The sequence below is a fragment of the Mugil cephalus genome, chromosome 17, assembly GCF_022458985.1.
Source record: "Mugil cephalus isolate CIBA_MC_2020 chromosome 17, CIBA_Mcephalus_1.1, whole genome shotgun sequence".
NCBI classification, from domain to species: domain Eukaryota; kingdom Metazoa; phylum Chordata; class Actinopteri; order Mugiliformes; family Mugilidae; genus Mugil; species Mugil cephalus.
The window spans coordinates 22,852,231-22,876,507 of NC_061786.1; the positions used below are offsets into that span (position 1 = coordinate 22,852,231).

The following is a 24,277-nucleotide window of genomic DNA, read 5'->3' on the forward strand; positions in this document are numbered from 1 at the left end:
TTTCCCTGATTATGTGTCGTTATTCTACTGCACTCATGTCCTGTTCCCTGAGACAAACTCTTTTAATGTTTTGAAAAACACCGTTCTGATCCACGTCCATCAACTTCTGTTACACAGTGCTTTTTTGTTTCTGTCTTCTAAAGATTTTATTTTTTTGTTTTTAGAACCAGAAAATGAAAACCAACCAGTCTTTAAAGTTTTATTTATCCATTCTTGACCCTGAAAAAGAAAATGTCTTGAATTTCAGTTTTAAAATGAAAATTAAATACACGGAGCGGGTCAGCCACTCTTTGAATTTTGTTAACTGCTTTAACACATCGTTGACGCTTAAATAAAAGAAAGTAAAGGAAGGAAAGGAAACAGGATCAAAACAGATTGATCTGACTACAGTTAAGTATCTCGTCATTATCATGAGAGCCTAGTCCTGTGAGTTTCTGATGGGCAACACCCACAGATATTCCTATTTAAATGCCAACTCCTGCAGAACTGAAGACACTACTTCACTACTTACTCAAAGTCCAGTTGCCCTTGTTTCAGCTTGTCATTTTGATACAACAAAATACATTTTTCAAACGTCCGTGTGGTTTCTTTTCTAGGAGGTTGTCGGTATGCTGAGCAGCCTGGGTGCCAGAAGAGACAGAAGCCGAAGCCCTCCAGAAGCAACCCCACCTTCAAAAGTCTTTATCCAGTCGAAAGCAAAGCCCCAACACCTGAGACAGTCAGACACCAGACAGACGACATATCAGACCGAGACAAAGTTAGTTTCACATCACAGCAGTGAAACATTCGTTCCCAAGATAGTGGTGCAAGAATACAGAGAAGAAAGGAAGACTTCTCCCCCGATGCCGTATACCTACGCTCAGGCTCTGAAAGGGACCAGGACAGATTCACCACCAGAAGTCCAGACTCAAGCATGGGCAGAGGCTGCTGCACAAAAACAACAGGAGACTCATGAGCAAGAAGTAGTACAACGTGGACATAGTAGAGAGTCCGAAATTAAGCTAGGACAACAAATAGAAGCAGGATCCAAGCAAGGTCAACGAGAAGAAGTGCAACAGCAGGAGTTTACACAATCACAACCACAGCAGCACAAGCAGGAACATCAACAGATTGAGCAGAAGCAGGTAGAAAAAGAGCAGCGGCATCTGGTAACTAATATACAAGTTGAAACACAAATTAAACAGATATCAGAGACCCATGAGCAGACTTCAGCTCAGCAACCAGCAGTAACGAAAACAGCCCTGAGTTCACAGGAGCTTCAGAGCAGAAAGGCTCAGGCCATGAGGAATCGGCCCTGGCTTCAGAAAGCCCCCGTGGCCCAACAGAAATCCCCAGCTAGGAGTCCTGAACCGATTTCCACTGAGGATCCGGTTCACTCTGGACAGATGGGTTTCCAATCAAAGAGAGAATCAGTGGGATCAGATCAGATCATTTCACAACGTACAGCAACTGAGACACAAGCTGAAATCGCAGTGCAGCCGCAACAGCAGCAAAGGGAGCAGCAAAAACAAACACAGCAACCTTTAAATTTAGAGCCGCCTCAACGCCAACAGCAAAAGCAACAACAACAGCAACCTACTGTAAAACAAGTACAACCAGATTCAGACACCAAGAATAAAACACAGACTGTCCCTGTAGCTCAGCCTCACCCACAAACAAAGGCCCAAAGTCAGTCACGATCCCAAACTAGAGTTAGTGAAAACCAGTCCCAGATACAAGTTCTTCAACAGCCTCATGGCCCGGTGAAGACCCAGCCAGTGACCCAGCCACAGACACAACCCCAGGCCCAGCTCCAGGTTCAGCCTCCTCCCCAAACATATGTCCCACCTGGTTCTCAGGCACCTTTGCAGCCACAGGGTCTAGCTCATGGCCCGGCTGTAGCTCAAGTGCAGACATGGCCTCCAGCCAGAACCCCTTCCCTAGCGCAGTCTCCACTTCCGGGCCAAATCCAGCCTCCTGTGCCATCCCACGTTCAGCTTCGCAGTCATCCCCAGTCTTGGGCACCTGTCAGACCCCCCTCTCCTAAGCCACCAACACAGGCCCAGTCTCAAATCCATTCCCAACAAATGGTTCATCCTCAAATGCACCCTCAGCTCAGCGCTCTGCCTCAGACTCACTCACAGTCAATGGGCCAAGCTCAAAATGTCCAGTCTGTAGCTCAGGCACAAACCCCTCCTCAGTTAATTGCGTATCCCCAAACCCACACCCAACCTGGGGTACAGGTTCAAACCCATCCACAGCCAAAGGCCTACCCTCAAAGTCATGCTCAGTCTATGACTCAATATACCGCACATGCTCAGCAACAAGTCCATACTTCCCAGGGGCAACTACAAGCTTGGAGTCAGGTCAGGACCTCATCCCCAATGTCCATCCAACATCCACAGGCTCCCGCACAACCACAGCCTTACCCCCAGGGTTATTCCCAGGCTCACTCTCCATCCCAGCAGTGGACAGACATACAAGAGCTACAGAATCAGAGCATTACCCAGCAGAGGCATCCCTTCCCCCAACAGTACCCGCAGCAAGTGGTTCAAGCCCCACATTCACAGGCGTATCCAACCATTCAGTGGAGCCAGCAAGGGCCTCAGATTGGCCTCCATGGATATTCCCAGATGGGACAATCCTATAATCAGACTCAAACTCAAACCCAACAGTGGGTTCAAACTCAGTCCCAAATGAGACCCCAGAGTCCGATGCAGCAACTCCCTCAGATCAGAGGTTATAACGTAGTGCAGACACAACAAGGTCAAGCTCAACAGCAACCTTGGGTCCAGGCACCGTCCCCGTCTTATCAGTCTTTACAGATTCAGCATCAGATCAAAACTCACCATCAACCTCAGCCCCAGCTCCAGACTCATCTCCCTCCCCAGGCCCAGCAACCACACCAAGCCCCTCCTCCTCAGCTTCCCTCACAGCCTCAGCCTCATCTCCCTCCCCAGGCCCAACAACCACACCAAGCCCCTCCTCCTCAGCTTACCTCACAGCCCCCGTTCCAAACTCAGCAGTTTCAGTCCCAAACACAAATCCAGGCTCAGCCACTGGCACAAGGAAAGCCTCACACCAAGATGCAGCAGTCTAACATTCAGTTACAGCCGCCCACCCACCAACCCAAAAATCAGCCCCAGCTCCAGCCACAACCAACCGTTCAGCCACCAGCTCAGGTACAAGGGGAATCACCTGCACCACTCAAACCTCTGCCCGTATGGGCACCACAGGCAGAAGTTGAATCATCAGCTCAACCTAAAGTTCAGCCACCAGTTCAACAAAAGTTTCAACCATTGCCACAGCCCGTACCGGAGCCCCAGTTTCCACCACAGTCCATATCTCCACCCAAACCCAAGGCCGAAGTCCCTCTACCACAACTCCAGGTGCAGACCCAAACGGCATCGCAACCTGCTGCTCTGGCACCAACTAAACCCAAAGTTGAATCACCACCTCAACAACCTAAGGTACAATCCCAAACTGTATCACAACCTTTAGCCCAATTACCAACTAAACCCAAGGTTGAATCACCGCCTCAACAACTCAAGGTCCAGACCCAAACGGCATCGCAACATGCTGCACAATCACCTACTCAAACTAAAGCTCCGTCACCACCTCAACCGAGAGCCCAATCCATGTCGCAGCCCAAACCTCAGCCTCAGCCTCCGGTTCAGTCGCCACCACTACCCAAAGCCCAAACAGTGCCCCAGGCTAAAGCTCAATCACCCCCACAGCCAAAACCTCAAACCCAACCTTCTCTGCAACCCAAACCCCAACAGCTCCAGACCATCATCCTTTCTCAGGTCAGTGTGTCACCTCAGGCCGAATCACCAGACCTCTGCATCACACCTCCGGCTCTGGCCCAGGCGCCCCCCCAGGCCTACACAGAGGCCTACATAAAGGCCCAGGCTTTGGCCAGGAACGGCTTTGAGGAGGCGAAACACTGCCTGCAGGCGCACATCCTGGAAGCCATCACCGTCTTTAAAGACAAACGCATATCGGCCGAAGTGGTGTCAGTGAAGGAGGTAAATTTATTCCCTGCCAGTCATTTATTTATGTATTTCAATCTGATATTCCCTGAGTTTATATTCGTTATAATCTAAAAACAAAGAAACGCTTGTAGGAGCTACATGTGTCGCTTTAAAATCTCTATTCTGTCTTTGCGTTTCTCTTCAGGAGACTCTGAGGACCCTGGACCCGGAGTTGCTGGAGGAGTTCCTGAGAGCAGCTAAAGGCATGGAGGCGTTTTGTACCTCGTCACAGCTCCGGGACATGGAGTTCTTCACCCAGTCTGTCAGGACACAGTGGGAGGTCAGACTCAAACTCATTCACTGGGGGAGCTTTGTGTTAATATGCATGTTTTTTATTTTTAAATTGCCGTTAACAGACAAGTATTCACACGAGACAGAATCTGTTATTATAAGCATCCAGACTCTAAACCAGGCGTCTTCAGCGTTTTTCAGGCCAAGGACCCTCAAACTAAGGGAGAGGTTAAGTAGGGACCCTTCCTACTGTATTAAACTTGGCCTAGTGCTGTTCATAAATATGCATTATTATTGTCATTTTGCATTCAATATTTTGCATTCACTGTGGGACAAAAATGCAAAAAAAATATCTAAAAAATGTCTAATCAAATGAAAATTTTGCAACCCCCCCTGCTCTAAACCATAGGTCTTTTGTCTTTTATAAATATACAGTTAGGTATGTTTATATAAAAACCTGAATATTTGAACCTGTGTATTATTTGAATAGCTTAATATTAAATGCAAACTGGTGATATTTATGTGTATTTATAGCACTAGTTTAATATAGAACTCATATAATAGGTAGGAGGTTCCCTACGTAGTCTCTCCATCAGTTTGGGGGTCTTGGCCTGAAAAACATTGAAGACCTCTAAGGCCCTAAACCTTCTGTTGAATGCTTGTGTTTTGTCTTGATTCGTTTTATATCTCCCAGGCTGTGAGGCCTGAGATCTCACACTTTTTGCAGCAGTTACGGTTTGAAGTAACAAGGAAAGACTTTCAGGCATCAGCCCTGCGGTGTGAGATGCACTTACGCCCCCGTTTAGAAAACCCAGCACAGGTAGCTAAATCACCAGAGCTGAACTCTTGGCAGGTGTGGTTCAAAGGAGTGGGTTTATCTGCTCCGCTCCTGTACCTCCGACTTCCTCTTCTTCCTCCGTTGTGCCTCCGAGGGACCAGTTACCTGTCGCTCTTCTTTCTGGCTGCTTTGTTACACACTTGGAAAGAGACATGAAATACAACACGTTAACATATCGCTCAATTAGATAAACTATTTTTTTGTGCATCACGTTGGGCGGCTGCTGGTGTCTGGGGGTGGGCTGGTGTGTTCTCTTTCCAGCTAAACTAACAAATATACAACAAAGAGACTAATAATCAGGTCAAAATTAGGTCAGTTTGAGGACATTCTGACTCATTTAAGACACAAAATTAACTTCCTTACTGTTTTTTCTGCACAGGCTTGCTTCTCCGCAGACTTTGCAGAGGCAGGTGAGCACCTGGAGGCCTTGAAAGAGTTGTGTGACACGCTGAGCCCTGAGGACGCTCACCGTCTGGCTCAGACCCAGCTCAGGGAGTGTGAGAAGAGGCTGGCCGCCATCCAGCACCAGTTCAGCGGAGACCAAGAAGCACCGCTCCCCGAGCCGAGGTGAGGCTTCGTCAAACAGAGAAACGCAGGCAGAGGAAAATTAATTAAGAAAATAATTAAAAGAAAGTCCCTCATCAAAATCATTCTATTTTTTTTCTTTAAGGATTACACTCGGCTTCAGTGAGGATATAACCGCACAAAAGGAACTGACAAAACCAAGCGACACACCTCAGGTCTCACCCGAGGTATGATTCACTGCTCAGACTTCTCTGACATTCGAGTTATCTGCGTTTAAATCTGGAAGCCGACGACCTGAGCTGAGCCGCTCACCTGTGATTTAATCTGTAACGTGCTTTTGTTTTTCTTCCAGGAAAAAGTGAAGACGGTTTCTGTGGAGAGCAGAGAAGTTGTAAAGCAGCAGACGTCTGTGGAGGACGAAGTCTCCAAAAAGGAAGCAGTGGAAAGGTAAGATTCATTTATCACAAAGCTACTAATCCTTCAAGCACATTCTTTTGTTGCAGTTTCTCCCATAGATTGACAGTTGCAAGGTGTGAAATAATCTAAAAATAGATTCAGAACTGTTTTTCTGTGATCAAACCTCCAGATATGAGAATTATAAATGGACTCTTCAAGCCCAACTGGCCAAAAACGAACAGAGCATCAAGGATGTTCCCTCTGACTCGGTGTCTCTGAAAGGCCTGCACACACGACTCCAAGAAATACAGGTTCACAATCAGTCTGTCGTTTCAAATATTGTAAAATATTATTAGAGCAGCTGATGCAGACAAACTGATCTCCACAACAATCCAGTAATCTTGAGTTGATCTCCCTTTGTCTCAGTTCTTGCGTCAGGAGACCGAGTCTCTCTGGTCTGAATACGCAAACCAGTGCTCCCAGTTGAGCAGGAACTCTTCGCTGGAGCAGGAGCGCACGGAGCTGCAGGAGCAGTGGCGTAGCCAGCAGTGCAGCCTTCAGAGGAGAGGCAGCTCGCTGGGCGCCGCCCTCAGACAGATCGACTCCACCGAGAACCACATGGTGGACTTCAGCGAGCGTCTGGACCGGTACCTGAGGCAGCCCAAAGACATCACCGCCTTCACACTGGCCAACACCAACATCCTGAAGGAGATCAAGGTCTGTTTGTTTGTCTCTGTCTGGTGGGAACTTAACCGACTTATTTAGTGTTTTTATCTCCTGTCTGCTGCTGCAAATGTCCCCAGTGTAAGAGGGGATCATAAATATAGGATCATCTTATGGTGTTCTATCGTATTGTAAGACTTTAATTTAATAACAATTCATTTGTGTAATTTACAGTAACTTAATGATTGTTTAATATATTTTATTTGATTTAATGCTCAGGCTCTCAGGTTCACATGTTGCTAAAGTCCAGGGAAGAAGTGTCTGCATCTTCTTTAAGAGTCCTCTCTAATACACCCACGACCCTTGTCTTATTTTGTCTTTATTTCACCTTTATCTCATACTTATTTCATATTAATCTCATCTTTATCTCGTCTTTACTTCATCTTAATTTCATCTTTATCTCGTCTTTATTTCATATTAATCTTTTCTGATCTCGTTTTGCTTAAAAAGGAGCTGGATGACAACATTGAGAGTGAACTGGACCAGCTGTCCCGACTGGACCCTGAGTCCAGCGACCTGGACCCCAGAGAATGTCTCCCTCTGAGCCGGGAGGTCGAGACCCACAGGACCAGCCTGGACCAGCTCCGGCAGCAGGTCCGCAAGAGCGAAGCGGCCGCTCGCGCCCTCGACAGGTTCCTCATGTCGCTGCGCACCCTGGATGAGGACGTCTCCGGGGTCCAAGGAGCCCCCTGCAGCGACGCCGTGGTACTGCAGGAGTCCCGCTCCAAGCTGGCCCTGATCAGGCAGAGCATCGACAGCCTGAAGGAGAAGGCGCCTCAGCTGGACGTGCTCCTGCAGGGAGCCCGGCTGACCATCACCAGGGACGGAGCCCCGGCCTCCTGCCTGGACATGGTGAGCGCCCTCCTGAAGAAGCTGGAGGAGGCGGACGGCGGGCTGGCCGGCCAGCAGAAGGGCCTCCACAAGGAGACCCAGAGCAGATCCCTGGGCCTGAGGAAGAGGACGATGCTGGGGGAGCTGAGGAAGCTGCAGGATACGATCGAGGCACAAGGCCTGAAAGAGCCGACCATGCCCGCTGTTCAACACAGGTCTGTGGTGCAGTGCTTCTTATTTACGTCCAGACATCTGCAGGACTTCGGACTTGGTAAAATAATGTCTTAATAATCTTTCCAGGCTTCGTGCTCTGTCAGATTTGGAAGGTCAGCTTCAGACCCAGAGCTCTGAAATTGAGAACCTCAGAGAACTTCAAGAGAAACAGAATGGAGATGAAAATGTCCTCCAGGAGCTGGAGACTGAGTGGAGGAAGACTCAGAGAGCGTTTTTTGATCGGTCAGCTCAAATGAAGATTATTGTTTAGATTATTATCAGAGCAACAGAGGATTAGGAGTCATTTAAACTCTGCTCTGTCGTTGTCTTGTTGCTGCAGGAAGAAGCAGTGCAACGCTCTGTTGGACCTCCTCAAGAAGTTCCAGACCTGCCGCAGTCACCTGAGCAACGCCATCCAGAGGGCAGAGCAGACCATCGGGGATCAGGCTTCTTACATGGGCAAAGAGAACCTGCAGAGAAGCATCACAAAGGTCAGACTCCCCTGTTCTCATTCTAGGAGACTTTAATGGCTGCAGCCTAAATAAGACTGCAAAAGGAATCCTTGTATCAAAGAAATACGTCTTCTATTTTGTTCAGAGACAAGAACTTTGTGCTTATTTTAAGATTTTTGTCAAGCAAAAAAAAGCTTAACTGATTGGCAGATTTTTTGCTTAATACAAGATAGTGTAGAGATGACAGAGTCTCTGTAGAAGGAATGTGAAGAAAGATAGTTAGTGGGCCTGTCACTATAACAAAGTTTGTTGCACGATATATTGTCCTACAAATTATTGCTGATAACTGATATTATAGTCAACGTTATTTTGAGACCCACTAATGATAATATGGAGCAATAATACAAGTACCTTTCAAATGCAATAAACAGTATTTAACATCATAAAACAACTTTTAAATATCCCCAATAAATAAAACAATAAAAATAAATGGACTCTCAGTCTCTGTTTGCAAAAATTGCACTTGAATAAAAAGTGTAGTTTCCTCAACATGTAGCGCTGTGTTACGTGTTACATTTGTAGCATGTCTCCAAATGCTGGCTTTTTTTTTTTGTATTTACTTTGTTGATCAAACGTCTCAGTGAGTCTTGACTATGAGGACGAAGGCTCCTCTTCATCTCCAGCTGAGAAAACTAGACCGGATGGTTGTGTTTCAGATGCACGTTGGTTTTATTGTTTTTTTTTTTTTTTGTTGCCTCTACTTTCAACTAATACGATAAACTGGCTCATCCGTGTTAACGGACTCACCTTCCTCATTCGGTTTAAATCCGAAGTGTTTGCACGCTGGAGCCGTCGCATTCGGCTTTGAAATCATCTCTTTTATTTCTACAAACTTCTACTGGAAACCAACGTGTCCAGATGCTGAGTGAACCTTTGTCATCATCCAGTGTCTTTAGTAGAAAGAGACGAGGAAAACAAACACGCATGCACATCATTTATTAAATGGTTTATTGATTATCGTGACAGGCATACCTGTTAGCGCTGCTACTGAAGAGAGAAGGTTTAGCCAAGAAACTGGCTGATGAAAAGTAACAACTACCTCTTTAGGATCTTTTAATTATCTACGTTTTTAGCACTTTGTACTTTTTTAATCCTGATTCTTTACTAATTCCCAGTCGTCTGTGCTTTGCAAGTTATTTTATTAAGTTATCTAAGTTAGTTTATAAGTTCTCTATCTATCTGTCTGTCTGGATTTTGTTCAGGTGGGTGACATTAAGGAGGAGCTGGCGGGACTCGGGGAGCGGATGGAGGAGATGAAGAGCGTTTGCAGACATCTGCAGTCCGAGCTGAAGAAGTTCCCAGACTGCAGCGAGACTTCCTTCGAGGCGGAGGCTCACACGCTGATGGACAGCTGGCTGGACGTAAGCGCCTGTGCACTGAAACACTTACCTCCTACTGAACCTCCGGTTTGAAAGAGTTGAAGTTAGAGATGCTCCGATCCACATTTCTGCAGCCAATTAGGGATAAAAATACAGCTTTGCTTTCTGAAACTAAATTAAATGATCTAGTCTAGTAGCTGGTAGCAGAGACCAGTCTCCTCAGAGATCAGCAAACATGTGACTCTGATGGGTAGATGTTTCTCCAGCATCCTCCTCATTCATGCAAGGATCCAGTTTGAGATATTTTCGTTGGTCCTTGCATGTCATGTATGTGACCAAGACGTTAGAGAGGAAACCATTTATCTGGGGCTGCAGGATGTTTTGAGTAATTATTTGTTCTTGCACCATTTGATTGAATCAAAGTATTTAAATTGAATCCTATAACACTACTTCCTGGCTCCAGAACGGCTCTGTGTGTAAAAACATTTCAGAAATCAAACTCAAAGATGCACAATTCTGTTGTAATTTAAGCGGCAGAGCTCAACCTTGTTCATTTGTGGCAGGTGACAGAGAAAACCGACGCCTACACGGATAACCTCCGAGTCGGGCTGGAGCTGTGGGAGAAGCAGCTGATGCTGGGAGGGGAGGTGGACGCCTGGGCCGGGGTCAAACTGGCCCTGTTTGCAGAGAGCCACCCCTTCAGCGACGAACAGCAAGTGCTCGCCATGAGGGTACGAATGTCCCACTGCACAGTATTTAACAGGCAGGAGCTCAACTCTGGGACACCTCGAGCATTTTAAGCCTTTAACATTCCTCTGGTGGTTTATGGACAGAATCTGCTTCTTGAACCAATTAGAGCTCTGCAAACGAGTTTGAGTAAATGCTGCATGATGTAATACGTCATTTTCTTCTGGTTTCATTGATAAAAGTCATTTTTTCTAAACAAAAAAAATCAGGTGAACCCAACAACTTGTTATTTTTTAACTGTGTTGCAACTTTGATTCCTCCAGAACCAAACCACTTAGAGAGATTCTGACTTTTGTGACAGAAACTTCAGAGTCTTTTCTTTAAAAAGAGACCAAGACCATGAATGAGCTCCAACACGTTCAATTTACTTTATCTTAAATAGTCATACCAGCCTTTTTGCAAATAATTTTGCAAAACTCCTCAAATGATAAAAGGTTAAATCTCCAGTATCTTGAAATTTGAAATATTTCCAATGACTGTAAAATGTCTCTTAGGACGAGATCATTGCCAACGAGGAGAATGTTGAACATTTCCACAAGAAGTCTGTGGAGATCCAGGAGATGCTGCAGAGTCAGGAGGCTCCGCTGGAGCTGCAGGTGAACTGAGACACTGATGACGAGGTTATTTTATTTAGTTTTTCTGCAGCTGTTTAAAATATGATTCCTCTTCTGTTTTCTTCTCCTTCCAGGTGATGGAAACCCAGCTGAGGAAGAGGATGGAGCAGGTGAAGGAGTTGTTCACCGACTGCACAGACGTCTTCCAGGAGCTGATGGCTGTGAAGAAACACCTGGCGGAGAAGATGGAGGAGAGCCACACGGCCGTGGAGAACATCCAGCGCTGCCTCACCAAGGTCGACGCCTCAGGGCCTAAAGTCGAAGCTCAGATTCAGGTACGTGGCCGTTAGCGTCCGTCGATCCGGGAGCTGGAATGAATCTGACCGAGGTCTGTTCCTCTCCAGGAGCTGTGTGATGATCTGGAGGCGCAGGAGAAGCAGGCGGAGGCCGTGCTGAAGGAGGTGGGGTTGATCTCCAGCGTGGCCAGTCCTCAGGTGCTGGAGGCGCTGACGGTCGACGGCAGCAGACTGAGAGAAGCCATCTCACGCACCAAGGACATGATCCACCTGAAGAGAGAGGAGAGGGACAAAGGGCTGCTGAAAGTTATCAAGGGTTAGTGTGGTGGTTTACCATGATAACATCATGCAAATTATTATTATTATTAGTGTTGTTATAAGTTTATTGAATGGGGACAATGCACATTCATCAACATTGATGCATTAGTCATGAGTGTAAATAGACTTCAGCCGATTCATACAATTCAGTTTCAGAATCAAACAATACACAATCACAGACACACATAGACAAAACAAACCAAACAGGACACAGACAGATAGTATTATAACAAAACATTTGACCCACTATATTATATATATATAAAAAGAAAATTATTTAGTCTATGTGAGTACATGTCTTGCTGTTCTTTCTCTCATTTTCATTAAATATTATTTATGCACTTCCCCTCCTGACCAGAGAATAACATGGTGATAGACTGATGGTAGGGTGGCGCTGTTGAGCTCCTGCCAACTTAAATCCTGTGAGGTGAAGAAGACCAGTGATACCAGCGATTTCTTTTTCGATACTGAGTAAAATTCAGGCTGGTATCGACCGAGCCGATACTTTGTGCAGTTACAGCCTAATGTGATTGGACATGAAAAAAATAGTGCATTTAACTTCATTAATGAAACATGCTGCAGTAATTCCACAAGTTTGTCATAACCTACATTTTAAAATATTTATTCAACAGTTAAAGCGCATTAGACTGATTGTAAATAATAATAATAGACTGTGCTGATGGACAGAAACATGAAATCTGTCTGTGTTCCCAGATGAAAAGCTTTCATTTGAGCAGTGGCTCCAGGACCTGCAGCTGGCCGTCAACGAGTGCTTCGAGAACCCTGAGAGCCGAGCAGACGTGGAGATATATGTGCAGAGACTGACTGTAAGTGAATGAGCCCGATGACAGTAGCGTCTGGATCCTCAGACAGATACACGGAGTCCTTATCGTTTTCTCTCGTGGCCACCAGGCGTTCTTAAAAGCTGAGGACGCAGAGCGACGCCTGGAGCAGCTGAAGGATCAGCTGGAGAGAGGCGGCCAGCAGGTTCCTCCCCAGGAGCTGTCGGAGTTCAGCGACTGGCTGAGGGAGCAGCAGGAGGAGGTGGCCACCTTCAAAACACACTGTCGCAACAGGCAGAAGGAGATGGAGTCGCTCCTCAGTGACCTGAACAGGTCGGTGCCACGTCTCTGCCCTGAATAATGAGGTCAGATGTGTCCCAGACCACCTCCACATGTGGACTGAGACCAGATCCTGGACTAGGGACGGGTCCTTATACTGGCTACCATGATGCTAATGCTGCTGATGCTAACGGTAGAAACTAGACCGGAAAGCTGAGACAGGAAGTGGAATTAGATTCAACATCTGACCACGCATAGCATTTTATATTGGTTCATTTATTTCTGAGTCTTAGTTGTGTTTATATTATTTAAATTAATATTCTGTTCAACTTGCACGTCACAAAATACCTTAAAAATAAAAAGGCACCGTCTTTGGGAGTTTTATTCCCTAAACGTCTAATCTTCACATTTCTATATTTCTGCTTCTGCTCACGTCACAGTTGAATTGATTTATGTGACTGTAAATCTTGTGTCTTTCCTTTTGTTTTACTAGTCTGCAGAAGCAACACGACAGCTTCCGCGAGTGGCTTCAGAACAAAGAGAAACAGGCTGTGGTGTCAGAGAAAGTTAAACTGCTGCTTAAAGACCTTCAGGATGAGAGGTGATGCTCCACATGTTCACACTCATTAAAAATAGTTTTTAAATATAATTCATAAATGTTGCAGCGCTGATGTCCTGACTCTATTAAACTGGAAATATTAACTGTTCTAATCTGGGAACCAAACATGAATATTATAACGGATGATTTACAGAGATTTACTTGAAAATAGTTTGAGAATACTGTGAGATATACACACATTATTCTTCTCCTAATTTATTAATTAATCCAATTCATTATTAAATTATATCATGGACTCATCTAATGTGCTGTGGTCGTCTATATAATCTGTTTAAAATTAACTACAAAATTCATAAAGCTGTTGATTCGCAGACCGTTCTGTCCTTCCCTCTCGTCTAAATTCATATTTCACTTTGCGTGCGGCAGCGTCCGAGTTGAGACCCTCATCGAGCTGTTGGCGTCCGTTCGTAAACAAGGCGTCAGGTCTGAAAGTCTCCTGAAGGACAGCGACAACTTGATCCAGCGATACCGAAACCTGGAGGCTCGGCTCAGGAAACAGGCCGAGGTCCAGGTCGCTCTGGACGGAGAATACGACGAGTTTATTACCCAGGCAAAGAGCACCAGGACCTGGATCAGTGACCTGCTGCAAGACCTCACCTCTCCGGGAAAGGACACCAAGACGGAGGAGATCAAGACCAAAGCACAGGTTGGAGAAAATAATATTAGAATAACCTTTGTTCCTACAATACGTAGATTATATGTGTTTGTTAAGGATGTCTTTGACGTTCCCAGACCGTCCTGAGCTCCAGATCCGAGGGAGACTCCAAAGTGAACGACCTGAGGAGACGAAGCGAACGTCTGCGTGAGCAGGAGGATGTGGAGGAGAGCAGGAGGCAGGAGGTGGAGATGTCATTTAGAGGCGTGGAGGACGAGTGGAGGACGGCGCTGCAGGCGGCCGAGGACGCTCTGAACGCTGCACAGACACAAGACCTGTTACACAAAGAGCTGCATGATTTCCAAACCCAGAACGAAAGCGTCCGGTCCTGGATCAGAGACCACGATAAGAACCTGACGTCTCCCGCTGGTCACATGCACGTTGAAGAAAGGCTGCAGACTGCACGAGTGGGTTTAACATCGGTAATTTGTAGAATACCTTCGAGGTTTGTTTTTAAAGATTCTCACGACGCCGTCGTTGGTTTTTAGGCTGCTCTGAGCTCGAGGTCGGACGGAGAAGCAAAGCTGCAGGATCTGAAGCAACGGAGCCGGAGTCTGAGCGATAACCAGGGTTTGGACGAGGACGGGAGACAGAAGGTCCAGGAAGCAGTGAGACAAACCGAGGAGGAGTGGAGGAAGGTGCTGCAGGCTGCAGAGGAGGCTCTGAACCAGGCCGAGACTGAAGCCGCCACCCAGAGGGACATGGACGCCTTCAGAGGACAAAGTGAAAGCGTCCAGTCATGGATCAAAGAGCAGAAGCAGAAGCTGTTGGGCCTCGGTGGTCACATGCACTTTGAGCAAAGGCTGCAGGCGGCACAGGTGAGTCCACTGGTAATATCAGTAAAGATGATCTACTGTTGCTTGAGAAAGTCCACACGTCTTTAAATTCTTGAACTTTACCCCTAATTACATAGGACATCTTGTCTCAAAAAACATCTCAGCTACAAGTTACAAAAATCTCTTCAGGATATTCGTCTTAATTAAGTTTATCCGGCCAATTACTGACATTGGTCTCGTACGTCTCTCACCAGCGGGTCATAGTTTGCTTTAAGAACTCTATTAATTTGTATTAAGACAAGACACGGCAGCAAAAACACTGATCAGTGTTCAGATTCTTTGACATTTTGCTTCTTTAACATGTTTTCTATCAAACTACTTTACAAAACTGGTTAAAATGCACATGTAGTTTTTCATTTCACTACCTGGAAATCTATGTTAACAAAATGAAACAAGGATCTTAAACCTCACTTTAGCCATTATTGGAAATGTGTGCAAATTAGTGCATATTTAAGTAGATAGCTCCTCATTTGCATATTTAAATTTAAATTTGTTATTATGTAATTCTGTTAGTAAAAGAGTTACCTTATTCACCTGTAGTGTTTCGCCTTAATTCCATGATGTATTTAAACGATGATTAGTACAACAGTTATGACTGGATTCATTCTTTCATCTTTGTTCAAGAAAGGTTTAGAAGATTTTGCATTATTAATACTGTGTCCAGAAAACTTTTATTAATTACATGTAATAATGTTGGAACAGTGTTTGATGGCTTTGAATAAAAAAGGAGTGCGTCGTCTGCATACAACAATACCATCTCTCTCCATCGCTTCTCCACCTTCAGGTTGTTTTAAGTTCCAAACCCGAGGGCGAGTCCAAGCTGCTGGAGCTGCAGAGACGAGCGGAGAGTCTGTCTCAGGTCCTGGGGGGGGACAGGAGAGCGGAGGTGGAGCAGCTGCTGAAGCTCCCGGAGCAGCAGTGGAGGACGGTTTTGCAGACGGCCAGACAAGCGGAGCTCCGAGGCCTTTCAGACGACTTCGACTCTCAGAGTCAAAACACAGAGTCCTGGATCAGAGACCGACGGCTGAAGCTCCAGTCGGTCGGGGGGCACTCGCCTCCCGGAGAGAGATGCAGCGCAGCTCAGGTCTGTTCAGCCGCAAACGAGTTTTCAGTGTTTTCATGAACTGCTTCAACAGATGCACTGACCGAATCCTTTTCTTCGAAGGCCGTCCTGGCCTCCAGGCCCGAGGGCGACCGCTTGGTGAACAACCTGAGGAGACGAGGCCAGAGTCTGTGCGACCACCAGGACGTGGACGAGGACAGGAAGGTCCAGGCTCAGCGGACGGTCGGAGACATGGAGCAGCGCTGGAGGACGCTGCTGCAGGAGGCGCAGCAGACGGAGGCGGCAGCAGGAGCTCAGATCGTCCAGGAGATGGAGAGGAGGACGCTGGAGGTGAGAGAAGGAAGGGATCCGATATAGACGGGGGTTTGATTTCATTTTTATTTTTATTTGGCTTAAACAAGAACAACCACCAAAACAAACTATAATACAGAGAGAAATGACGCTGTGATAAAGTGCAAGTTCTAGAAGAGGCTGAAATAAGCAGAGGCTCCTCTTCCATTCATGTTACTAATCTCTTTTATATACAGTTTATGTCACTAATGTGTGGGGAATTTTATTTATTTTTCAATGTGAGAAATGTCGTGAACTTATTGAAATGTGTCTCACAACTTGAGAGTCCTGCATAAAATGTAGAACAACTTGAAACTTTAGCTTGACAAAACTTTCATGAAATGGTTGTTTGGTCGATGTCAGATTTTTTGAAACCAAAAAACCTTCAAACAACAAACACCTTCACCTTCATGTTTTGCCCATTGAGTGCATTTCATTCTAGTTTGTCGTTGGCTCGGATGATATTTGCTCTTTGATCTAAAACACGACCTTTATGACAGGAAGTCTAAATAAATAATCTGCTCAGACTTTAAATAATAATTAATCCAGTTTCCTTTCCCGTCTCTCTAAGTGTTGTAGTGTCGATAAACAGCTCCTTTCCCTGGAAAAGCCTGAATTATTTTCTGTCTGTCTCTTTCCAGCTGAGAGACTTTGATAACCATGAGCAGGACACCGGCCGCTGGCTGGAAGACGTCCAACATCGTCTGGAGTCTCTGAGCAGCCAAACCAGAGCGGAGGACAGACTCCGTGCTGCACAGGTGATTATGATGAATGAAGAACGAGACGCACGTGTATAAATACTGGAAAGTACTCTGTGTTCTTTAAGCACCACACTTAAGTAGAAGTAGTTTATTTTAATATTTACTAATCGAGTGCTGAAAGTAAAAGTACAAATATTGTGTGATGTAGTTATTAAAGGAAGCAGATTCAGTTTTGTTAAACCTAAAGGACACTCACAGTCCTGAATGTACTAGATAGAGTACATGTACATGTATCTGTACTTAACTTTGATGTAAACTGACAGAACTTAACATTAGACAGAGCTTAAAGGCACTGAGACCCAGCGCAGCCGTGTCTCAGAACAGAAAGTGTCTCCATATGAGGACACAGGGTCTCAGGAGGTTAAGAGTTGACACGTTATCACATGTTACTGCAGGATGAAGTGTTTGCTCACACTGTTACTACAGAAGTGATTTCATCCTGTCTCATGTTTGGATTGGTGTCGAATTAAGCTTCAGTCTGACCTCTTGTCCATCTCGTCCTTCAGTCCATCATGAGCTCTAAGCCTGAAGGAGACGTCCGGCTGCAGGAGCTCAGGAGACGAGGTCAGAGTTTGTGTGACCAGGATCTAGAGGAACACAAGAAACACGAGATTGAAGAGAAGCTGAGAGGCTGCGAGCAGCGATGGAGTCGAGTCCTCGGAGACGCTAAGCGGATCCTGTGTGACGCTGAGAGACGATGCGCTCTGGACGAACAGCTGAGAGACTTCGAAGCCCTGAAGGAAAACACCAGAATCTGGCTGGAGGAGAAGCAGCAGAGTCTGACGTCTGTGGACACGGACCCAGAACAGACCATAAACACAGCACAGGTCAGTCTGTTTAAGAAACGTCACGCAACGTTTACACGGATGGTTTTTATTCAGCCTTTTATTTTTATTTATGTCAGAATTTTACAAAATCCAAAGAAGAAAAAAGTGTTAAATGTACATTATTAGTTTCATCTCTCATAAGGTAGAAGGCTTTGGTCCCATCTCCTCCTCCTCCTTCTTCTTTTTCCTCCTTCACCATTTTAATTCCCAATCACAGCATAACACAAAACAAACAGACAAAAAAAACTGTAACAACAGCAACAACTGAGAAAGAAAGAATAGAAAAGAATATTGTGAACGTCCCACAAGCTCTGTTCCTTACGCATATTTCATGTTTCCCTTTTCTTTTATCTCCTTTTACTTTGTACTTTATTAAGTTTAATCGTTGCATCTACTTGGGTGTTTTTAGCAGAATCAATGTGCAATAACATTTCCTTAAAAAACAATAGTAGGTTAATTGAACAAAGCGTAATTTCAAATCCACAGAAAACTGACTGAGTCTAAGATTGTTAAATTTCTCCCCTACATGAAGCAAAACACATCTACAAATGTAAAATAACATTAAACTACAAATAAGATGGAAAGAAAAAGGAGAAACAAAACATTTAAAGGTGGAAATAGTCGTCTACAAATTTAGAGGAAATTGAATGAAAAAACATTATGTTAAATGTTATATGTGGATGTTAATTTAAAAAGCTACAAATAAACGATGACAGTGAAGATGTTTGTTTTAGAGATGGAGGTAAATATTTCCATAAGAAAGGTCCAGTATATGTGAAATTGTTTTATGAAGAACGACAGAGTCACTGGAGTCACATGAACGACAGCAAAGACAGAACGGACTGAACATAGTGAGGATGGGTTCACTTTTATACAGTAGATGGAGACAACCAGCCGTCATAGGAGAGGAGCTGGAGGTTGGATGTCTCCATGTCTCCATGTCTGTGGGACCTTCCTCCTCCTATTTGGTGAAGAGCGTGAGACAGACGAGTAATGTCGTCATGTTTTCAGCTCAGAAATAAAGTCGTAACTAAGACGTGTGTTTTGTTTTCAGACCGTGTTGAGCTGCAAACCCGAGGGAGACGCTAAACTGGCAGAACTGAGACGACAGAGCCAGAGTCTCCGTGACAAGGACGACCTGGACGAGGACAAGAGACGAGAGGCTCAGCAGACGGTGGAAGACTCGGAGGAGACGTGGAGGACGGTCCTGCAGACGGCCGAGGACACTCTGAAGGAAGCTGAGGTCCAGTATTTGCTCTCCAGGGAGCTGGAGGCTTTCAGGACCCACGCAGGGAGCACTAAGGCCTGGGTGGAAGGCCTGAAGGACCGGGCCGACTCCCGGGGGACAGGGACTCAGGGTGGACAGGCTCAGATAGAGGACAGACTGAACACTGCAAAGGTACAGATATATTTAGTTGTCTTCTCGTGTAGTGTTTATCTCATCTAAAAGCCTCTGTGTTTGTGCTTCAGTCCATCCTGAGCTCCAAGTCCAACGGTGACGCTCAAGTGACGGAGATGAAGAGACGAGCAAAGAGTCTCTGCGACCACAAGGAGCTGGACGAGGACAAGAAAGAGGAGGTTCAGTGGACAGTCAGAGACATGGAGGAGCAGTGGAGGACGGTGTGGACGGACGCTCAGGAGACGCAGAGGTGGAGATATTTACAATTCTACAGTAAAGCTTTAAAGCATGAACGTCTATGTGAGAGTTTTTTTTTGTTGTCCTCCGTCAGACGGCTGCAGGACGTCCTGGACCGTCTCCTGTCCTTTAAGAAGAACCAGAACCAGGCCGAGACCCGTCTGGCTGAGCTCCAGAAGCAGGCGTCCAACCTGCCGAGGGTCTTCCCCTGGCCGGGTCTGGGGGAGCGGAGACAGGCCGCGGAACAGGCCCGGACTCTTCTGGACCAGATCACAGCCATGGCCCCCGTCCTCTCCGACGTCCGCACACAGGTAAAAAGACCTCACGGGGACAGGGACAGGGACAGGGACAGGGACACCGGATCAAGGTTTGTTTATTTAGTTATTGCAAAAGCGACTGAAAATAAAAAAAAGTAAAATCTACAGTCCTGTGCAAAAGTTTTAGGGAGGTGTGGAAAAAAAGCTGTGAACTAAGAATTCTTTAAAACATATAAACAGCATCAAGACACAAGTTCTACCGCACAACACATCGAGACTATTTCCCTTCCAAACGTGAAGATGAACTGTCAGAAACCAGTGGGACCCAGGTCCATCATCGACTGTCTGGACAAGTCTGGACACAAGTGGTCTTCATGGAAGAGCTGCAGCTAAAAGTCCATCCCTCTGCAGGACAAAGAGCCCAAACATCCAGCCAAGGTCATTAAGAACTATCTTTCAGAGGAAACAAGAACAGCATGACCCCCCCAGAGCCCCAGAGTCTGGATTATATGAAGACACAGGAGGATTTGAGGAAGATCTGTGGTTAGTTCTCCAACATGTTTGAGTTCCTTCAGAAACTGAGTGTAAGTGGATCTAGAAGAAGTGATGGTGTCTGGAAGGTAAAGGGGGGTCACACCAGATACTGATTGATTCAGATTTCTCTTCTGTTCATTCATGATGGAAACAAACTGTTATTAATAAAACACGTCCATGTTTGAAAGGATCCTGAGTTTACAGCATTTTTTACACCTGCCTAAAGCGTCTGTCGCCGCATAGAGACTCCAGAACAACTTTCTGCCACGAAATAATTTGTCTTCTTTTTCATTTATTTATTCTTTTATTGTGCAATGAGACAAGACAGTGACGTGGACAAATGTAGTGTGAACAAAGTGGTGATAGTTGTGACAGTAGTGACAGAAATAAGAGTTAAGAGGTTGCATTGAATAATAATTTTAATAATGATATTACATAATATCATTAATTACCATAAATTAAAGGTCATTCACTGTATATTTGTCGTCCATAAGTGTTTTTGAATTGAATTGAATTCTCTGTTCGTTTCAAGGCTGCAGAGCTGATTGAAATCAGTCAGGACCTGAGCTGGTCGGATCCGTCCTGGGCAGACAAAGAAGAATCCATCCCTGCTCTGCTGAAGGAACTGACCGTGAGTTCACATCCATCACTGACACTTTTACACATTTCTATTCTCATATTTGGTGTTTAATTATAATCAGGTTTAACAGCATCACCAGCTCCATCCTCCACATCAGTCGTCCAGTTACAACGTTTCTGAAGTTGTTTCAACATAAATGGATGTGATGATGATGTTTGTAGACAATGCTGTAAATTATACGTCCAGGCAAACAAGCTCAGGTTGCAAACAGTGATGCTATGCACATTCTTTTAATAATACCCAGAGGGGGGATGGAGCCAGATGTTTGTCACTGCAGGAATGAGCACATTTAAAGCACTTTTAAGACATTTAATTTATAAATTCATGCAGCGGCTAAAGGAATCTGGGAATGGTATAATAATGTTGCTTGTAAATCCCACTCTGAGCTGATGCCTCCAGTCTGAGGGCTGAAAGGTTTACGCATAAACTTATTTTTATATTTTCTGTATTGTTTTTTGTCTTGTGTATTTATGGACTTGAGTCTGGAATAAAGTTTCATGCATTCAGTAAATTACATGATTAAATATTTTAATCTATTGACAGACATTTTTCCTTTTATTGTATCTCTAAGTGAAACAGTAGGAATAGTGTGAGTGCTGTCGTGTGAATCCCCCTGCTGCTGTTCTCAGGTGGCGGTGACGGACCTGGAGGACGGCATCGCGACGGAGCGGCAGTGCACTCAGCTGGTGGAGCAGCACGAAGCCGCTCAGGACTGGCTGAGGGAGCAGGTTAAAAGTCTGGGACCTCCTCCTCCAGCAGATAGACCGGCTCTGCTCAGCGCCGCCAACACCCTGAAGGTCAGAGGATAGAACAGAAACACAGATTCCTGAGAGACGCCTCTAATACTGTGATGAATCTGAATCGACTCCATCAGAGATATTTTAGTTTGGAAACAGAGATCTGTGGTGTTTCCACAATATTTTCTAGTTTCTCATCTGTTGTGTGGCTCTGTTTTATGCAGTTCTTCTTTGTCATGTCATTCATATAATTTTAAAATGTTTTTATGAATTATTATCAGTGATTTGAATCAGAACTTTTTTTTTCTTTGTGCATTTAAACTTGAGGCGTCACAGCACCTGTCGTTTTATTTTTAAATTAAAACTATTCTTAGTGTTTGTGGTTGTAGGGGTGCTCATCCTTTTTGTTTCCAGAAACCTTTGAATGTTCATTTGGCAGAAGTTGTTAAACTGTCTGGATCTCCTCCTTGTCCCGGAGCCAGGCTCTGCTGCAGACAGTGGACAGGGAGCAGAGAGAGATGAAGGAGCTGGACTCGGCCAGAGACCTGTTGCTGAGCCTCTGCACGGCCGGAGGCCGGGACTCCCTGACCCTGGAGGTCAGCCACCTCCACGAGCTGTGCTCCGTCTCCGAGCAGGAGGTGAGGCAGCGGCTGTCGGCCTGCGAGGCCCAGCTGGAGGAGCTGGACGGTCGGCTGGCCCGGAGAACCGCGGGGCTGAAGGACAGAGCTGCAGCTCTGCAGTGGGAGCTCCGGTCTCTGGACCAGGCGCTGAGTTACAGTGAACCGCAGAATAACATCGCTCAGCTTCAGCAGCACTGGCACAGCCTCCAGGTTCTTAGCGCTTCATATTCAACCACATAATCTGAAATTAGTTTGTTTTAATACATGTTTATGCTGATGTTCTATAGACCTCTTCATGTCCTACGACACTGTGACGTTAGCTGGAGGCAAAACAGAGGGAAGCTAGAGATGAAAACTGTCACTTTGGTGCCAAAACCAAAAAATCAAAAACACTAACTTGAAGTTTTATCACAAACCAGCCACCAGTGAGGCAATCACACAAGAACGTGCACACTTCATATCAGATAAAATTAACAGTTTCAGCCTGGAAAACGTTTTGGGTTTGTTGCTGAAATTATTATTTCTTAATCATTATTTAGGGGATTTCTTGTTGCATTAATGCTAATGCTAACCGCTGGCTGACTCAACATTAGTTGTATGTTTCAGGGTTTCCAAGCAGAAGTTGCATTTACTACGTTCCCCTCCACAGTGGCTCCACCTACTTCTTGTAATATCTTTATTAGAGAGACTTCATTAGATAAAGACAGACCAGACTTCGTCCCCTCTGTGTCCTTTGGTCAAATCATTCGTCCAGTGAGTGAGAGTGTAGGGGTCAGTGAATATAGTTCCATCAGTCAACTTTTTAAAATAATGCTCATGGTCTCAGGGGGAGTGACAGTATTTGTGAGAGTATTCTTGCCAGAACAGTCTGTTGAAATATACTAACTAGCTGTTTACAAGCTATAGTGTTTGAGATGTTTTGCCTCCAGCTAAGCCCCGCCCCTCAAGGAGAATCTGCATGTTGATGGAACTTAGACAGGTCAATATTACTCATGTGATGTTTTTACTTCCTGTTAGAACTGCGAGAAGTCTCTTGAAGGTCTGTCTGCGAAGGTTCATGATCTGCAACAGGAAGTCAAGTCGACATCTCCCGTCAACGAGCTGCCGGCAGAAATTATCAGCACGGTTGAATCTTTGTGTCAGCAGCACGCCAGGTATAAATCAGATGAATGCACAAACAAAAAAAATACTCTGATTGAACACAGGTCAATAGGACATCCAGCGATGAGACGGGTTCAACCTTTAGTTTTGGATCAATTTCTTCTGTTTCGCTTACTCAGATCGAAGTCACTCAAACCCACACGCAATAATCCTTAAACTCTTACCTGAATAAATGTTTTGTGATGAATTCTCAGCTGGCATCGCTCTTTTTCAATTTGCTTTTCAATCATCCTTAGATGCCAGCGACATGCCTCAGCAGGTCACTCTGCTCCTGATCAGTCACATCAAAAACGAATCTCTTTTATCTGTAACCAGTTTGAGAAATCCAGGGATATTACATCATTGCCTCGGTTTCTCAAACTATGCAAAGGGAATCACATGAGCACATACATTTCCTCCTCCTTTTCTGCTTTGTTGTATGCAATGTGCAAATTAATTTTTTTCTACAGCCTGAAGTCCAGGCTGAGTGAGCACCAGAGTACATGCTCTACAAACGCAGCCAGCTACATGATGGATTGTATTCGTGCTCTGCAGCAATGGAACCACAGTAAACCATCAGAGTCAGTTTCATCTTTGCAGGTACATTAAATTTGTTTCAGTAACAAAACTGCTTTTCTTTTTATTAAATGCTCAAATTCTAAGCTGGATAAATAAGCTGCTAATTTTGTGATCTGTTTGCTCATAATATTATTTGCACTGTGTGCTCTATATTATACACATTTTACTTGTGATGCACTATTTTATGCACATGTTTTTCCTACTGGCATTAGGTGACATTAGAGGAAGGTGAAAAGTTGCAGATGAACCTGCAGGAGGCGCTCTCACACCAGCAGTTTCTCAAAGCTTGTCTGTCACCGGACTTCTTTGAGAAACTGGAGAAAGAGGGTTCAGAGACACTTAGAGAAGCAGATGAACATAAAACTGCTCTAAATCAGAGCTTGAAGGTATTTAATGTTTCATGGTTTCATAAACATCAGCTTTGATCGTATTACATCTTTCATTAAGTGACTTTGTTGTAATCTTT

General features: G+C 45.1%; 1 protein-coding gene across 1 annotated transcript in view; it reads left to right on the plus strand.

Moving 5' to 3' along the window:
- The window catches only part of syne2b (spectrin repeat containing, nuclear envelope 2b), a 136,334-nt gene that overhangs the window by 30,057 nt on the left and 82,000 nt on the right, over nucleotides 1–24,277 (plus strand). Inside the window, 34 exon segments of the mRNA XM_047611357.1 lie at nucleotides 597–4,007; nucleotides 4,159–4,293; nucleotides 5,462–5,649; nucleotides 5,753–5,834; nucleotides 5,960–6,054; nucleotides 6,194–6,314; nucleotides 6,430–6,720; nucleotides 7,177–7,772; nucleotides 7,858–8,013; nucleotides 8,111–8,261; nucleotides 9,485–9,643; nucleotides 10,165–10,332; nucleotides 10,843–10,944; nucleotides 11,037–11,237; nucleotides 11,307–11,514; nucleotides 12,231–12,343; nucleotides 12,429–12,631; nucleotides 13,071–13,178; nucleotides 13,563–13,842; nucleotides 13,929–14,258; nucleotides 14,340–14,669; nucleotides 15,472–15,771; nucleotides 15,853–16,080; nucleotides 16,722–16,838; nucleotides 17,348–17,668; nucleotides 18,723–19,067; nucleotides 19,139–19,317; nucleotides 19,399–19,615; nucleotides 20,628–20,726; nucleotides 21,365–21,532; nucleotides 21,955–22,302; nucleotides 23,110–23,246; nucleotides 23,703–23,832; nucleotides 24,024–24,197. Of these exon segments, the coding sequence (XP_047467313.1) occupies nucleotides 597–4,007; nucleotides 4,159–4,293; nucleotides 5,462–5,649; nucleotides 5,753–5,834; nucleotides 5,960–6,054; nucleotides 6,194–6,314; nucleotides 6,430–6,720; nucleotides 7,177–7,772; nucleotides 7,858–8,013; nucleotides 8,111–8,261; nucleotides 9,485–9,643; nucleotides 10,165–10,332; nucleotides 10,843–10,944; nucleotides 11,037–11,237; nucleotides 11,307–11,514; nucleotides 12,231–12,343; nucleotides 12,429–12,631; nucleotides 13,071–13,178; nucleotides 13,563–13,842; nucleotides 13,929–14,258; nucleotides 14,340–14,669; nucleotides 15,472–15,771; nucleotides 15,853–16,080; nucleotides 16,722–16,838; nucleotides 17,348–17,668; nucleotides 18,723–19,067; nucleotides 19,139–19,317; nucleotides 19,399–19,615; nucleotides 20,628–20,726; nucleotides 21,365–21,532; nucleotides 21,955–22,302; nucleotides 23,110–23,246; nucleotides 23,703–23,832; nucleotides 24,024–24,197 (10,191 nt within the window).